We start from the raw sequence: 18,821 nt of genomic DNA, 5'->3' as shown, positions 1-18,821 counted from the left end.
TATTGTGTTATCTAGATTGCCTTTTGTACAAGTTATATAAAGGCAAGTCAGTTCAAATGATCTCACCTAAGGCTTTCCTTAAATGAACTACTAATATTTTAACAAAATTAAAGCTGTCTTTGGGTTTGTACCTGTGGAGAATGGCAGGGGCCAACACTGCATTGAACAAGATGCTTTAATACAATTGAACAATTTTCCCTGCCAACCATAAGCAATATCCTCTCAGTGGACTTCCAAGAGTCAAAGACCAAGTCTTAATGTTTTCAAAAACAAAACGTTAATGTAAATGATAACAGTTATCACTAACCTTGTTTACGATGACACTCAGAAAGTACCTGGTGCTCACTTCGTTTTTTAAGAAGCAAAGAAAAATATTTCCTCAAAGAAAATTCGGGATTTGACCACCTAATTTCCTCCAGCAAAACATTTCTTACTTCTTCAGTCAAATCTTTCCTTCTCTCCACAAACTGCAATAAAGAAAAAAAAGCTTCAATAATGGACCCACATTGTCTATTTTTTTTAAAGACGTTTCGATTTTTTTTAAAGTAATCTCTACACCCATCGTGGGACTTGAACTCATAACCCTGAGAACAAGAGTCGCCTGCTTCACTGAGCCAGTCAGGTGCCCCCCACATTGTCTATTAATATTAGTCACCAACCATTTTCTGCCGATAACTAGTCAATATTAATGTAGGATTAGCTTCAGTGACTAAATAAAACCTTAACAGCAAAGCTGTATTTGCATAGTTTTTAGGGACTTAATTCATATTTTTCTTGTTCCCTCTTTCAACTAATTGTACTTTACACATTAGATTAGAATGCTGATTTACACAATATCTAAATGTGCTATATAATCTAATATTCTTTTGAAACTGGCTACCCTTAATCCCTTTTTTTTATAGAATTTTTTTTTAATGTTTATTCATTTAAAAAAAAATTTTTTTTTAACGTTTATTTATTTTTGAGACAGAGAGAGACAGAGCATGAACGGGGTAGGGTCAGAGAGAGGGAGACACAGAATCTGAAACAGGTACCAGGCTCTGAGCTGTCAGCACAGAGCCCGATGCGGGGCTCGAACTCACGGACCGCGAAATCATGACCTGAGCCGAAGTTGGCCGCTTAACCGACTGAGCCACCACCCAGGCGCCCCATGATGTTTATTCGTTTTTGGGGGGGGGGGGCAGAGAGAGACGGAGACACAGCATCCGAAGCAGGCTCCAGGCTCCGAGCTGTTAGCACAGAGCCTGACGTGGGGCTCAAACTCACAGACCACAAGATCATTACCTGAGCCAAGGTCCGACACTCAACCAACTGAGCCACCCAGGTGCCCTGGCTACCATTAATTCTTAAAATGTTTCTAAAGCTCCAGGAATATTTAAAAGAGATGTCTACCTCATTTGGGATTTTTTTCTTTAAAACTGGACTCCAGGGAAAAAAGAACTTTAGGCCACAGTAGCAGATATCTGTTTGCTTTCCCTCTGAAGATATGAAGGAAACACCGTACAATAGCCGGGATCTCTGGTACTTACCACAACAGCAGAATTAGTACTTTTAGAATTTGAATTCAATGTTGAAAATTCACCAAGAGCAAGAACACATCTTGAGAGATCTATTACTCTAGTATCCAGTTCTTTAAGTTTGGTTAAGAGAGGGCAAGTGGGTGGTTTCAAATGCCACAAATGGCATCCTAAAGCAAAACAGAAAACAAAGGTCTTAATTATCTTCATTCATTACATCGAATGCCAAATACGCAAACGTGAAAAGACCTGACAGCTACATAGTTCACACAAAAATACCAAAACTCAAAAAACCAAACTCCTCTCCTCCAACAAATACAATTAACAAAAATATTGAGTCTTCCTTCCCAATTGTTTAAAATAACCAAGTGATAGCAAACTTCGTTTCTTTTGAAATCAACCCTTGCTACTAGGGGTAAGAATTTCAGGGGCAGTTTGCATCCTGGTTTAAGGTTTAAACTCTGAGGGCAGACCTGGCATACCAGTAAATAAATGTGTGATTAACTCCTCCGGTTCTATTTTTTTTAAGTTTATTTTTATTTATTTTGAGAGCGAGAAAGAGAGAGTAAGCATGGGAGGGGCAAAGAGAGAGGGAGACAGAATCCCAAGCAGGCTCTTCACAGTCAGCGCAGAGCCCAATGCGAGGCTCAAACTCACGAGATGTGAGATCATGACCTGGGCCAAAGTCAAGAGCCGGACGGTCAACTGACTTAGCCACCCAGGCGCCCCAACTCTTCAGGCTCTAAAAGAGAGAGGCTGTCTCTGTGCTTGCTTCATCTCCTGATCCACAAACACATATGATACATTTTACAGTAGCACTCTGGTGAAAATGTTGATCAAAATCAGGGAAGAAACGTATAACTAACTTCTACAGTTGAATATACTATTGGAATATGCTGTATAAAACTGAACTGGTGAAAATAACAAGAAGGGCTTCGTCCACCGAATGGCCAATGGCAGAGCTGAGGAAGAAAGAGAAAGAAGAATATCACCAGAAGGGCTGGCTGGGAAGTTCCCTGTACAAATGGGAGGCTGAACAAAACCGAAAAGCTATCAAGGTCAGAAACACAAAAGGAAGAAAGAAAGAAGAGAACATAGAGCATATTTTAGGAGTAGAAGGAGTGCATTAAACCAAACCACAAAGCCAGCTGAGAAGAACACAAATGCTTTTGTGCACGCACGCGAGCGTGCACACTCACACACACAAAACCCTCTAGGTAGGAGCAACGACAAGGAAAAGAAAGAAAGCTTTGTACACTTTTGGTAATTAAAAACTATGTAAGTCAAGTAAGATTGTGGTTGCGGTAGCATTTGAATCCAACCAGAATCAGGTTCTGATCAAGCCAAGACCACCGTGCAGAAGGCTTGTGCAAACAGCTCACCCTTGTGCACGGTGTGTGTGAGGAAAGGGTGAACTGGAGTGTGGAGCTACTTGCTACCTGCTCCAGGGGGGATTTAGATGCAACGAGAGAGGAAAAGCTGTTCTGGAAAGGAGGCAAACATCTCCCTTGCACATTCAACAGCCCATCGGACGAGGACAGGGCTGGAGCTGCTCTGAGAAAGTCTTACAGGTGATCTGTTCACACACAGGCTGCATGCGTGAAGACCACTGCCTTCCTTTCGGAACACAGTGCCTCCCTGGAGACCAACATCCACCTGAGGCCCCGCCCACACGCCTGCTCTTCGCTGCATAAGGTGGTGAGGGCTGAGGATGCCTCTGGCTCTCTTGCCCTGACACCCCATATGCAGTACAGGGAGTCCAAGACTGAGGAAGAGACAATGAAACACATACTGCGAATTCTCACTAAAATCTCCTTAAGAATTATCTTTAAACTTTAGCCTCATTTCAAGTCAACTTACACTTTCATATTACTTCTAACACTTAAAAATACTTTCTTTAATATTTATTTATTTGGGGGACAGCGCAAGCAGGGGATGGGCAGAGAGGGACAGAGGATCCGAAGTGGGCTCTGTGCTGACAGGCTGACAGCAGAGAGCCCAAGAAGGGCTCAAACTCACGAACTGGGAGATCGTGACCTGAACCGAAGTCAGACGCTGAACTGACTGAGCCACCCAGGCACCCTACATTTAAAAATGTTTAATTATAATAAACTCACCATCATCTCTTTGTTGTACGTGGACAACTGTCTGGAAACTAGTACTCGCTGCAAGGTACACATCTAATACAGCAGCTTTCTTTGCAATCTGTCGTTTCAGCAAATCCGGCAAACCGCTCATTAGGAAGTCGCGCTTGGCTTGAAACTGCACATCACAATCCTGAGACTTTTCAGATGTATCTTGGCTTTTAAGAAAATGATGCGACAAAGGAAAGCTAAGGTTATAAACACTTAAAAAAATACACAATACTTTTTAATTTCAAAAAATGAATCCGCTATCTGAGATGTTAGCTGGGCACATTCACTTTTGCTTATCATAAAAATGAAAGCGATCAGTATTAAGAAATAAAAGTAAATACATAGGGGGGAAAAAAAATGACTTGAAGAACATCCAGCAAAATGTTAACAGAGTCTATCTATGAGTGGTAGGTGAGTTTTTTCCCTTGTGTATTTTGTCTTCTTTTTAAAAGAACATGCATTTGTATCATAATCAGAAAACAAAGTAAGTGCTATATTTCAAAAAGTTAATATAAGAATTTCTAATGTGATGTTTCCAATATAGTAGCAAGACCATTAGGGCCTTTATTACTGATGCCTCAGTTTTACCTCGCTTATCTTCATATTGCTAATCCTAAGGGTCCTGACTTCGGTGGGAGGGAGGCGAGGAGGATGGGATACAGGAGCAGCGGAAGGGGGAGAGGGTGGTACGACAGCTAATCTGCCCTTCCTAGCCCGCCATATATGGAGAACTGTAATATTCTCTACAAACAGAAATTTGAGTTGGTAAGTAAAAAGAGGATGCAAAGACTTCCATTTCTCTTTTCCTTTCCTTTTTGAGAGAAATGAGGGAAAGAAGAGATTTAAAGCCAGTGTGGAGGCATTTATCTCAGAAAAGAGGAGGTGTAGCTTTTTTTACTGTTAGCTGGAGGGAAGGAGGAAGAGACTCGTGAAGTTGTAGCTAAGTAGGTATGAGGCTGGCATACCTGGCTGGCTCGGTAGGTAGAGCATACAACTTTTTTCTTTTTTTAACGTTTATTTATTTATTTTGAGAGAGAGAGAGAGAGCGCACACATGAGCAGGGGAGGGCCAGAGAGGGAAGGAGAGACAGAATCCCAAGAAGGCTCCACATTGTCAGCACAGGGCCCGACGTGGGGCTCAATCTCATGAACCTGTGAATTCATGACCTGAGCCGAAATCAAGAGTTGGGCTAAGCCACCCAGGTGTCCCTAGCATGTGACTCGATCTTGGGGTTGTAAGTTCGAGCCCCATGTTGGGTGTAGAGATTACTTAAAAATAAAACCTTAAAAAAAAAAAAAAAAAGAGTATATGCCAATAGCAGAAGGTAAACTTTAAGCAGAAGTGTACAAAGTGCTAATACAAAATATACACATATTATATATATGTGATAAACTGTGTAATATATACAATTATAAATAGCTTTGAGTATATGCGTATATATAAAAAATATATACATACTTATATATGTATCCTAGCTTTATCTGCTTTATCAGACAGACCCAGGTTGAGAGTCTCCACACTTCAATAAACACAGTCAAGGACATGGGAAATCTTGGTGAAGGGGATAGGAGTTCTTTGTAGTAGTCTGGCAACTTTTCTTAAAGTTATTTCAACATAAATTATTTTTTAAATTCTTTCATAGTATACCAATTTAGGAACATAAGAATAATTCTAAGAAACTTCTAAGAAATTTAAGTTAAGTAGTCCAAAACCAGCAAATTTCTTCCTTCAAACAATTCTACTGGGTAAAGCAAAGGCATATAAGATAATAGCATTATGGGGCGCCTGGGTGGCGCAGTCGGTTAAGCGTCCGACTTCAGCCAGGTCATGATCTCGCGGTCCATGAGTTCGAGCCCTGCATCAGGCTCTGGGCTGATGGCTCAGAGCCTGGAGCCTGTTTCCGATTCTGTGTCTCCCTCTCTCTCTGCCCCTCCCCCGTTCATGCTCTGTCTCTCTCTGTCCCAAAAATAAATAAACGTTGGAAAAAAAAATTTTTTTTTAAAAAGATAATAGCATTAGGTGAAATGGTGGACTGTGGTATAGGTTAAAAAAAAAAAAAATCAATTGTATTTCCACATACCAGAAATCAACAATTGGAAAATAATGCCGTGTATAATTATATTAAACACATGAAATACTTAAAGATGAATTTAACACATGTATAAAACCTCTACACTGAGAACCACCGAACACTGGTGAAAGATATTAAAAATAGAAATATAATGTTCTTGGATCAGAAAACTTAATATTGTTAAGATATCAATTCTCTCACTATTTAACAGAATCATCAGCAAAATTGTAGGAGACTTCTGCATGAATGTTGCTGGCATCTTTATTCTTAAGACTGGAAACAACCCAAATGTCCATCAACAGGTAACCAGGTAGACAAAAAGTGGTTTATCCATATAATACTATTCAGCAAAAATAATGAACTACTGATATATGGTTGACCTTGAACAACATAGAGGTTAGGGTTGCTGACCCTCTGCACAGTCGAAAGTACATGCATAATTTTTGACTCCCCAAAAATGTACCTACTAATAGCCTACTACTGACTGGAAGCCTAAAGGATTAACATTAACTGTTGATTAACACATAGTTCGTTATGTTGTGTATACAGTATATATATTATATACTATATTCTTAAAGTAAGCTAGAGGCAAAAATATTGGAAAATCATATGGAAGAGAAAATACATTTTCAAGGTACCGTAATGTAAAAACCCATGTAAGTGGACTTGTGCAATTCAAAGAGTCAACGGTATTTGGTAACATGAACAAATCTCAAAATCATCAAGCTGACTGAAAGAGGCCAGATGAAAGAGTGTATTATCATACGATTTCATTAATACAGAATTCTAGAAAATGCAAATTAACATACAGAAAAGAGACAGGTGCTTGCCTGAGCTGGGACTAGGAGGAGGACTGCAGAAAGGCATGAGGATGCTTGTGGAGGAAAAGACTTTCTGGATAGTGGAAATAAAGCATTATCTTTACTGCAAAGCTCACCAAGTTATACACTTTAAATACAGGTGACTATGTAATTTATACTTCAATAAGGTTCAAATTTTTAATTGATTAAAATAATAAAAAATAAATAATAAAAAATAATACTATACCACTAGAAACCCATGAGAATGGCTAAAATTAAAGTCTGGGGGCACCCGGTGGCTCAGTTGGTTAAGTGTCTCTTTTGTTGGTGTTGTTGTTTTTGATGTTTATTCATTTTTGAGAGAGGCACAAAGCACAAGCAGGAGAGGGGCAGAGAGAGAGGGAATCTGAAGGAGGCTCCAGGCTCTAAGCTGTCAACACAGATCCCGTCGTGGAGCTCGAACTCACGAACCGTGAGATTATGACCTGAGCCGAAGTCGGACACCTAACCAACTGAGCCACCCAGGTGCCCCTAAGCATCTAACTCTTGATTTCAGCTCAGTTCATGATCTCACAGTTCATGAGATCGAGTCCTGCATTGGGCTCTGCACTGACAGCACAAAGCTTGTTTGGGATGCTCTCTCTCTCTCCCTCTCTCTGTGCCCTTTCCCTGCTTGCATGTGCATACTCTCTCTCAAAATAAATAACCAATAAAAGAAAAGTCTGATAATGCCAAGCGTTAGCAACCAGAGCTCTCATATACTGCTGGTGGGAGTATAAATGGAACAACCACTTGGGAAAGTTCGGCAGATTCTTACAATGTTAAACGTACACCTACCCAATGACAGAGCAATTCCACTTCTAGGTATTTACTCAAGAAAAATGAGAACACTGTCTACACATGGAATGGAATGGAATGTTCACAGCAGCCTTATTAATAATAGCCAAATACTGGAAACAACCCAATTGGCCATCGATAAAAGAATGGATACACAAACTGTGGTATATTCATATAAGGAATACTACTCAGTAATAAAAAACAAAAGACTACTGATATATTACCTTGGCTAAGAGAAGACAGAGACAAAAGTGAGCGTCCTGTATGATTTCATTTCTACGAAATTCTAGAAAAGGCAAACCAATCTATGTCAACAGAAAACAGATCAGAAATTGTGTGGGATTGAGTTGGGGACATGGATTAATTGCAAAGAGGCAAAAGGGAACTTTCTGGAATGTGGTGAAAATGTTCTCTATTGTGATGATTACACAGATGTGTACGTTTGTTAAACCTCAAACTGTTTACTTCAATTGTATGCATATGATTGCGAGTACATTATACCTGAATAAAGTTGATCTAAAAAAAAAATTTTTTTTTTTTATTAAAAAAAATTTTTTTTTTTAACGTTTATTTATTTTTGGGACAGAGAGAGACAGAGCATGAACGGGGGAGGGGCAGAAAGAGGGGGAGACACAGAATCGGAAACAGGGTCCAGGCTCTGAGCCATCAGCCCAGAGCCTGATGCGGGGCTCGAACTCACGGACCGCGAGATCGTGACCTGGCTGAAGTCGGACGCTTAACCGACTGCGCCACCCAGGCGCCCCTAAAAAAAAATTTTTTTTACAATTATTTATTTTTGAAAAGCAGAGAAAAGCAGAGAGTGTGAGCGGGGGAGGGGCAGAGAGAGAGGGAGACACAGAATCTGAAGCAGGCTCCAGGCTCTGAGCTGTCATCACAGAGCCCAACGTGGAGCTTGAACCCACGAACCATGAGATCATGAACTGAGCCAAAGTCAGATGTTCAACCAACTGAGCCACTCAGATGCCCCTGAATAAAGTTGATTTAAAAAAAGAAAGTGTGTGTATGTGTACTGACCAAAAGCAATTAGATAGAAAAGAATACATATATATATATATATATACATATATATATACACACACACACATTTACATGAAGTTCTGAAGTTTACGTAAAGTTTTAAAACTAACAAAACTAATCCACGGCAATAGAAATCAAACTAATCAATGGTTAAGAATCAGTATAGCGGTAACCTTTTGTTATGGTGGTGGTAGGAATAACAGAAAAAGAGTAACCTTTCAGAGTAAAAGAAAGATTGTTAAATCTTGATATAATGTACTTATGAAAACTGTATGCTTAAGAATGGTGCAGTTAGGGGGCGCCTGGGTAGCTCAGTTGGTTAAGCATCCAACTCTTGATTTGGCTCACATCATGATCTCATGGTTTGGGAGTTCAAACCCCACACTGGGCTCTGCATTGACAGCTTGGAGCCTGCTTGGGATTCTCTGTCTCCCCCTTCCTCTCTAAAAAAATAAACATTAAAAAAAAAAAGAAGAAGGGCACCCAAGTGGCTCAGTCGGGTGAGCGTCTGACTTCGGCTCAGGTCACGATCTCATGGTTCGTGAGTTTGAGCCCTGCGTCAGGCTCTGCGCTGACAGCTCAGAGCCTGGAGCCCGCTTCAGATTCTGTGTCTCCCTCTGTCTGCCCCTCTGCTGCTTGCACTCTCTCGCATTGTCTCAGGGATGAATAAACATTAAAAAAGAAAAAAATAATAAGAATGATGCATTTTCAGGGGCACCTGGGTGGCTCAGTTGGTTGAGTGTCTGACTCTTGATTTAGGCTCAGGCCATGATCTCACAGTGAAACTGAGAACACCACTCCTTACTGAGTATGGAGCCTGCTTGGGATTCTCTCTCTCCTCTCTCTTCCCCTTCCCCGCTCCCTCTCTCTCTCAAAATAAATAAACATTAAAAAAAGAGAATGGTGCATTTTACAAATAAACAGAAACAGACTCATGGACAAAGGAACAAATTGTTGGCTACCAGAGTGGGGAGGAGGAGAGGGTGGAGGCAGGAGAAATAGGGGAAGGGGATTAACAGGTACAAACTTCTACTCACAAAATAATTTAAGTCACAGGAATGAAATCTACAGCATAGGGAGTATAGTCAATCAACTGTAGTAACTTTCTGTATAGTGACAAATGGTAACGAGACTTATCATGGGAATCTTTTTGTAATTTATAAAAATATCAAATCACTACCATGTATATCTGAAACAGGATACTGTATGTCAATTATACTTCAATCAAAAAAAGATTAATGGGTGCCTGAGTGGCTCAGTCGGTTGAGAGTCTGATTCCTGATTTTGGCTCAGGTCATGATACCAGGGTCATGGGATTGAGCCCTGCATCTGGCTCTGCACTGAGCATGGAGCCTGCTTGGGAGTCTCTCTCAGTCTCTCTCTCTCTCTCTCTCTCTTTCTCCCCCTCTGCCCCTCCATCCCTCAAAAAAAAAAAAAAAAAGATTTGTGCATCTTAACAATATGTAATTATACCTCAGTAAGAGTGAAACAGGAAAAAATAACCTGAACCCATGATGTCCCTAAACCTGGTTTTCCACCATGCCATCCACTTGCACAGGGATACCAGAACTTGAGTGTCACCTTCACTTTCCTCTCTCCTACCCCTACCCCCCAGATCTAATAAATCATTATGGATTTTGATCTAGCAAACCAATCCAGCAGTCAGAAAAGACCTTCCCGAAATCCAAACGTTTATGTGTATAGTTTGTGTTTAAAACCCTCTGTTTCTTATTGCCCTTGGCAAAATGACAAAATTCTCTCACACGGCCTAAAGGTGCTACGTGGGCTGGCATCCACCTCCCCAGCTTAGGCCCACATTCCTCTCACCCAAGCTCTCTGCTCAAGTCACACTAGCATTCTTTCAACCTCTCTCTTCACCATGCTCCTTCAAGCTATAGGGACTCTGCAGATTGCTCCCTCTGGCCAGAACACTGTTCCTCCGCTGGTGAACTCCTGCTCATCCTTCAGTTCAGATGTCATTTCCTCAGCAAAGCCTTTTTTGACCAGACCAAATCCACTTAATATAAACTTAATAAAACTCTGTACCTCTCCTTCTTAGCACAACTGCAATTTTTCACTTGATGGCCCAATTAATGTTTTATCACAGATTGTCTTCCCTCTAGAGTGTAAGCCTCATGAGGACAGGGAAGGTGTCTTGTTTTGTTCCCCCAAATATTCCTAGTATGAAAAACAGTGCCTGGTACATAGCAGGTATTTAAAGATTTCATTTTATTTATTTTTTTGTTTTAAAGTAATCTCTACCCCCAATGTGGGGCTCAAATTCATGACCTTGAGATCAAGAGTCACGTGCTCTACCGACAAAGCCAGCCAGGCACCCTCAAAGCAGGTATTTAAATATATACTGAATAAGTTCATAATCAGCTCTTTGGTGCTTTTGGTTTATTTTTCCACTATTCTATCTAGAGATGGCCACAAAATGTCTGATCTTCAAATTGTGACTGTAGCACTGTCAATATTGTCATCTTTAGAAACGAACTTATTGGGATGCTTGTGTGGCTCAGTTGGTTAAGCATCCAACTCTTGGTTTCAGCTCAGGTCACGATCCCAGGGTCATGAGATCAAGCCCCGCATCCGGCTCTGCACCAAGCATGGAACCTGCTTAAGATTCTCTCTCTCTCCCCCTCTGCCCCTCTCCCCAACTCGTGCTCCCTCGCTCTAAAAATAAATAAACAAACTTATTAAAGGTTCAAATGATAATGTACGTGCTTTCTCATCAAAGTCAAGGAAAAAATACAAAATACATTCCATAAGACATTTCAGCATTTTAGAATTTGTATTAGACTGACCTGTTTTCATCAAAACCAAGAATAGGATCAGCTGTTTTTTGAGCTTTTCTGGTAAGAAATAAAGGAGCAACTTTCACTTTCCCTTAGAAAAATAAATAGTTAGGTTAGTATCAAAGTTTATCATCTCTACTTACCTCCAGATACTTTCCAATTATAGCTCTATCTTCTTAAACTTAAAAAAAATGAACTCTTCTCAACTTTAACAAAACTAACTTTTTTTTAAAACTAACTTTTTAATTAAAAAATTTTCTATATAATCATCTGGTCTCCCAATAGCATTATCAGAATCTCCTGGGAATGTTTTTTTAAACTACAGATTCCCACAATCCCCCTCCAGACATTCTTAGTCAATATGCCTAGGGAAGGACCTAAAGATTTAAGAAAATTTTTAATTTGGGGCGCCTAGGTGGCTCAGTCAGTCGAGCAGCTGACTTCTGCTCAGGTCATGATCTCACAGCTCAGGAGTTCGAGCCCCACGTTGGGCTCTGTGCTGACAGCTCAGACCTGGAGCCTGCTTCCGATTCTGTGTCTCCCTCTCTCTCTGCCCCTCCCCTGCTCATGCTGGTTCTCTCTGTCTCAAAAATAAATAAACATTAAAAAAAAATTTTTTTTTTAAAGAAAATTTTTAATTTATTCAGAAGATTTTGATTATCAGGTTTGGGAATCTCTACCTTAACTGCAGCTAAATAGAAAGAAATGCAATAACTTGAATACACACAATTACCTTTATAAAACTCTTCACTTCATTATAACTTAACTTATTAAAATAGATATATGTAATATAATTGAATGTTCATATTTTAGAAGACAAGAAATTAAATTAAAATGAGAGCAATATAATTCCTCGAAAGCATTCTAATATTCGTCACAAACATTATCAGATCTCATTACCTGGTACGTTTTTAGGATTCTTGTTAAGTTTTTTTCCTAGCACATCATTCAGACACTGAAGATTCTTCTGATTTTTCTCAGGTTGCTTTAAAGAAGTAATATCTGAATCTATTATTATTACAGAGTCCTAAGACAGAATAAGAAAAACATTTTTACAATATGTCAGACAACTGAGGTTTTAAATTCAAAAGGATTACAGTGCTAGAAGCCAGAGGTAAGAGAATTACATTAGCAGCTCCATCCATCTCTTCATCAGACACTACCTGATTGATACAGAAAACATACGCTATATGTCATAAATGACAATAGCCTGTGGTATACCATTCAAGTTCACATATCAAAGGGTGGACTTATTATTACCATGGGTTTTCTTTTTTAAAGAAGCAACCAGGGGCGCCTGGGTGGCGCAGTCGGTTAAGCGTCCGACTTCAGCCAGGTCACGATCTCGCGGTCCGTGAGTTCGAGCCCCGCGTCGGGCTCTGGGCTGATGGCTCGGAGCCTGGAGCCTGTTTCCGATTCTGTGTCTCCCTCTCTCTCTGCCCCTCCCCCGTTCATGCTCTGTCTCTCTCTGTCCCAAAATAAATAAATGTTGAAAAAAAAAAAAAAAATTTAAAGAAGCAACCAAAAGACTTTACTCCAGACAAAAGAGTCAGTATCACCGAGCTATACAAGCTCTAGCTCTACTCTTTGAGAGCCATACATCCTATAAATGTATTAGATAAAGTCTGATATGCTTTCAGATGGTCAGTACACATTTACTAAGCATCTACCATGTGTCAGGCAATACAGCATACACAGACAAATGCAACAAGAGTTGGCTTCAAGGTTGTACCAGGGTTTAGGGGACAGAGGGAGAGCTAGTTCAATCATAACACGGTAGGTTGAGAGCAACATTGACTAAAATACAAAAAACACAGAAGTTAAGTACATTTTGGGAAGAAACTACTTGTCTTGAAGGCACCAACAAAGCTTTCAAGAGGAAGTATCAGAATGTTCGTACCATTATTCCTAATAATCAAAAAGTGGAAACAATCCAAATGTCCGTCAACTGATGAAAGGGTTAAAAAAATGTGGTATAGCCATACAAAGCGGTATTATTTGGCAATAAAAAATAAATGAAATATTGATGCTACAATATGGATGAACACCAAAAACACTATGAGTGAAAGAAACCAGGCACAAAAGGCCACATGTTATATGATACCATTTATATGAAATGTCCAGAATAGGCAAATCTATACAAACAGAAAAGTAGATTAGTGGTTGCCTGGAGCTGAGGGAGGGGAGACTGGGAAGTGATAGCTAAGGGAAATAGGAGTTCTTTTTGGGGTAATGAAATATTCTAAAATTGTGGCGATGGAATCACAACTCTGTGAATATATTAAAAGCCAGTGAACTGGGCACTTTAAATAGCGAATTATATCTCTATAATAAGATATAAGTATGTGACTTATATCTCTATAATAAAGCTGGTTTTATTTATTTTTTTTTTTCAACGTTTATTTATTTTTGGGACAGAGAGAGACAGAGCATGAATGGGGGAGGGGCAGAGAGAGAGGGAGACACAGAATCGGAAACAGGCTCCAGGCTCTGAGCCATCAGCCCAGAGCCCGACGCGGGGCTCGAACTCCCGGACCGCGAGATCGTGACCTGGCTGAAGTCGGACGCTCAACCGACTGCGCCACCCAGGCGCCCCTAAAGCTGGTTTTAAAAAAGAGGAGGCAGGGGTGCCTGGGTGGCTCAGTCAGCTGAGCATTGGACTTTCGGCTCAGGTCACGAACTCATGGTTCTTGAGTTCAAGCCGTGCATCGTGCTCACTGCTGTCAGCGCAGAGCCTGCTTCAACTCCTCTGTCCCCACGCCCCCCACCCTTGCCCCTTCCCCACTTGCACTCTCTCAAAAATAAACATACATACATACATACATACATAAGAAAAGAGGGTAGCATTTAGCAGGACTTAATGTATGAGTAGGAATTCCTCAGGTAGAAAAGAGTATTTGGTATATGCATTTCAAGCTGAGACTACAAAGTGGAAATAAAAGTTGCACCATTTGGGGAGAAAGGAATAATTCAGTGTGACTAGAGCAAAAAGTGTGTATATGAGGAAGGAGGAAAGGGAAGAGCTAATTCAGCCTGTGAAGGATCTCAAATGACATGATAAGGATGCAGACTGTATGCTTTTGCAAAAGGAGCGAAGAGCTTTTGAAACAGAAATGCAAATGATATTCTTTCCACAACCTCAGGGGTATCTTACAATTCTACCTATAACTTTATATGGCTTCCTCCTCCTTCTCCAAGCAGCAGAATAGGACAGAACTCACACCAATAAATATTTCTAATACTTACTGCTGTTTCTGACAATTCCTTCCTTTCAGCAAGCGTCTGATGTCTAGATGAACGTCTTAAGGGCGTCACTATTTCTTCAGTAGTTTTTGACCTACTAATGTGTAAAGCTTTTGCTTTTTCAATCAATTGTTTTGCTTTTGATACACTTTTTGAAGCACTGCTTGCCTAAACAAAAATTTGAAAAACTTAAATCAGTGGCAAACATTTTATATTTAATAATAGAAAGAAACTATAAAAGGCAAAACTTTGGAAACAGTAGAAAGGTTAGTGGTTGCCAGGAGTTAGGTGGGGAAGGAGGGATGAACAGGCAGAGCACAGAGGATTTTTAAGCCAGTGATACGACACTGTATGTATGATACTAGAATGATGGATACAGGTCATTATACATTTATCTAAACTCACAGAATGTATAACACCAAGAGTGAACCTTAATGTAAACTCGGGACTCTGGGTGATAATGATCTGTCAATGCAGGTTCATCAATTGTTAAAAAATGTACTATTCTGGTATTGATAATACGGGAGGCTATGCATGTGTGGGTACAGGGAGTATATGGGAAATCTCTGTATCTTCCACTCAGTTATGCTGTGAACCTAAAACTGTTGTAAAAAATAAAATCCAGGGGCGCCTGGGTGGCTCAGTTGGTTAGGCATCCGACTGTTGATTGCGGCTCAGGTCATGATCTCATGGTTTGTGAGATGGAGCCCCATGTCAGGCCCCACGCTGACAGCATGGGGCCTACTTGGGATTTTCTCTCTCCCCCTCTCTCTGCCCCTCCCCAGCTCACTCACTCGCTCTCATTTAATTAATAAATAATAAAATCCATTAAACATATATAAAACTATAATCATAAGTCGTATTAAAAAAGACAAAGAAATAGTTACTTAAATCTTACCAAGGAAATTAAATTAGTGTGTCTAGTGTAATTAACATGTCTAATGTAATGTGTCTACCTTTATTTTTAACTAGAAATTTATTCAGATAAATATCATTACGTTCATGAAAAACACCCAGAGAGATGTCTATATTAGATGTCCGTATGGATTAGAATTGTTGGTTATTTCCCCACCATCTTCATGGCATCTATTTGACTTTAGTCACCTTTAGGGTGAATCCACTAGAGAGAGGCTGAAAAGGCATTAAGTATGGAAAAGAGCAGTACATAAGAAGTCTGGCCTTTAGGCCTGACTTTGCCATTGATGTACGAAGTGATCCTGTGCATTTAAATATTACCTTCCAGACAATGTGCTTTCCATATTGAGTTCTACAGGTTTTTATGTTTAAAAGACATCCAACAAGCAAGGTGCACAACAGTTTACATTATATGATCCCTTTTAAAAGTCACATATACCTATTTAATCATAGGAAAAAGTCAAGAAGGGCGTTAACAGTTTTAATGTAACTATTAAAGTGGGTTACCCTTTGAGGAGCCTGGGTGGCTCAGTCGGCTGAGCGTCCGACTTCCACTCAGGTCATGATCTCACAGTTCGTGGGTTGGAGCCCTGCGGCGGACTCTGTGCTGACAGCATGGAGCCTGCTTTGGATTCTGTATCTCCCTCTCTTTCTGCCCCTCCCCTGCTCACGCTGTTTCTGTCTCTCCCTCTCTCTCAAAAATAAATGTTAAAAAAAATTTTAAGTGTGTTACCCCTAGAGAGTAGATAATAACTTTTCACTTTTAATTTTATATACTTCTGTTTTTAAACAAATGTTTGCTGTTTTTTAAAACCTTCAAAATGTTTTTAAAAAACCATTGAAAAGCATAGGCATGGATATTCAAAATATATGTAAGAAGGTTAGGAAAACAAGGATTCTGTATAGTAGAATCTTCTTCTATAGTAGAATCTTCTGTATAGTAGAGTAATAGATTTCTGTTGTTCTGCTAGCAAAATTTTTGGCAGGCTGATGAACCTTATTAAGTTCGTATTCAAAATAATCCACCTAAATTTAAATGGATAACTCAATTACTGAAATAAACTGTTACACAAAAAGATATGTTTTAGTGAATGTGAAAAAAGCATACACATACACATTTTGGCAAGTAATTCTGCTGTTACTTGAAATTAGTTTTTTTTTTTTTTAATAATTTTTTTTTTTTTCTTTCCTGATAAAAGTTCTTAAAGGTTCGTGTTTATAGGGCTGCCTGGGGGGATCAGTCGGTTAAGTGTCTGACTCTTGATTTTGGCTCAGGCCATGATCTTGTGGTCATGGGATCAAGCCCCGTGTCCAGGCTCTGAGCTGAACATGGTGTCATGTCTGCTTAAGATTCTCTCTCCCTCCACCCCTCTCCCCTGCTCGTGCTCTCTTGCTATTAAAAAAACTGGGGCGCCTGGGTGGCGCAGTCGGTTAAGCGTCCAACTTCAGCCAGGTCACGATCTCGCAGTCCGTGAGTTCGAGCCCCGCGTCGGGCTCTGGGCTGATGGATCGGAGCCTGGAGCCTGTTTCCGATTCTGTGTCTCCCTCTCTCTCTGCCCCTCCCCTGTTCATGCTCTGTCTCTCTCTGTCCCAAAAATAAACGTTGAAAAAAAAAATTAAAAAAAAAAAAACTAGAATAATTTTTTAAAGTTCATGTTTATACAGAAAACAGAAAAATAAAGTTAAAACCATCAATAATCCTATCACCTCAAAAAGTCATATCCACCCATCCTCCCAGCCTTACTTGGTTACCCCTGACAACACCAGGTGCTGATGGCACCCTACTTTCTCCCTGTTTGTCAGCCTCTAGTCCCAGCCACCCAGCTTGGCTTCCACTGCACGTCACTTCATCCACTCTGAAAAATGTTCTCACCTCCTTTGGCTCCACTGTCCTTCAAAACAGGGATAAATATTTACTTTATGACATTAATGATGAGTACTAAGCATAGTGCCTGGAATGTGATAAGCAGTCAAAAAAAATGACAGCTGTTAAATAACAACAAAAGAGATAACAACTTTCTATAGCAGTGCCATTCACCCAAGGATTATATCAGGATCACCTTACGGGCATTGTGAACCCACACATACCTGTGCCTACACCCTGGAGAGAATCCAATTCTCTCAAGGTGTGGATATGCAGATTATTTTTAAAAGCAGCTAAATTATTCTTATATATCCTACCTTTCCCTTTAGGGTAAAGGTTTTCAACCAGGGGAGGGGGGGGTGATGTGCGATTCTTTTTTTTCCTTCCCAGGGATATTTGCAATGTGTGGAGACATTTTTGGTTGTCATAACCAGGGGAGCTGGACAGCGACTCATATGTCATGGGTAGAGGCCTAAGTTATTGCTAAACATCCTACAATGCACGAGTCCCCTATAACAAATGAATTATCCAGCCCAAAATATCAATAGTACAAGGGTTTTCAGACGTGTCCCAGAGTTACAGACCCTACTTTTTAGCCTCTGACCTATAGAAATAAACCAAAAATTGAATCATAACCTATAAGCAGCCTTAAGGAAAATGACTAACATGTAACTCTTACCAAGAAAAGTTTTTCTAAGCAAATTATACTGTCCTTATCAATTGCTTTCATCTCACAATAAGATATGCTGACCACTTAATAAACTAACTAGAGAAACAGAAAAATAGTGAGTAATAACATATGCTATAGTTAATATAACCAATCTATAAAATGTGAATATTCTTTTGGCACATTACTTCTAATAGTAGCTGTTGTTTTAGGAAACGGAATACCCGAATATTCCAATTACCTTTCTAGTCTGAGAAGTAAAATCTCCATCGGTTGCTTCATATTTCTCACATCTTTTTTTAGATTTCTTCTTAGATTTTTTGGGAGTACTAATTCTGGTGAATTTCATTCTGGGAATAAAAAAGATATTCAGAAGCATTTCATGATTATGTGTAAGAGTTTTAATTAAGTATAGAAAAGAGCCACCTAGGGCTTCAATTTCTGGACAGTTCTTAAAAACAAAAATACCCCCTACATTAGTTTCAAACTACTGATCAAAAGTAAGCCAAACTCAAACTCTTAAAAAATATAAAATGTTTCCTTTTAGAAATCGTAAAATTACCTCTTAAGATCACTCTTTCATTGACCAAAACCAGCATGCAAGTATATACCTCATACGATATGGCTCAGTTTCCCAAGAAATAAAGCTCTGACTTATTTTTTTTTTTCTTTTTTTTTTTCAACGTTTATTTTTGGGACAGAGAGAGACAGAGCATGAACGGGGGAGGGGCAGAGAGAGAGGGAGACACAGAATTGGAAACAGGCTCCAGGCTCTGAGCCATCAGCCCAGAGCCCGACGCGGGGCTCGAACTCACGGACCACGAGATCGTGACCTGGCTGAAGTCGGACACTTAACCGACTGCGCCACCCAGGCGCCCCAGCTCTGACTTATTTTTAATCTCGTATTAGATGCAGAGAATTCAGGATTAGCAACTA

General features: G+C 39.9%; 1 protein-coding gene across 3 annotated transcripts in view; it reads right to left on the bottom strand.

Moving 5' to 3' along the window:
- ATAD5 (ATPase family AAA domain containing 5) overlaps nt 1-18,821 on the bottom strand; it is a 47,877-nt gene that overhangs the window by 22,475 nt on the left and 6,581 nt on the right. For all 3 annotated transcript variants that reach the window (XM_086686566.1, XM_086686565.1, XM_086686568.1), the window contains exons 3-9: nt 18,127-18,235; nt 14,443-14,607; nt 12,097-12,223; nt 11,206-11,287; nt 3,635-3,819; nt 1,530-1,687; nt 308-467 (exon numbers count right to left, since the gene is read on the bottom strand). In XM_086686566.1, coding sequence (XP_086542692.1) covers nt 308-467; nt 1,530-1,687; nt 3,635-3,819; nt 11,206-11,287; nt 12,097-12,223; nt 14,443-14,607; nt 18,127-18,235 — 986 coding nt within the window. The remainder of the gene's footprint in view (nt 1-307; nt 468-1,529; nt 1,688-3,634; nt 3,820-11,205; nt 11,288-12,096; nt 12,224-14,442; nt 14,608-18,126; nt 18,236-18,821) is intronic.

Source organism: Puma concolor, chromosome E1 (genome assembly GCF_028749965.1).
Source record: "Puma concolor isolate L17-30 chromosome E1, mPumCon1.1.hap2, whole genome shotgun sequence".
Taxonomy (NCBI): domain Eukaryota; kingdom Metazoa; phylum Chordata; class Mammalia; order Carnivora; family Felidae; genus Puma; species Puma concolor.
The sequence above is the reverse complement of the archived record's forward strand: the minus strand, read 5'-3'. Positions and strand labels throughout refer to the sequence as shown.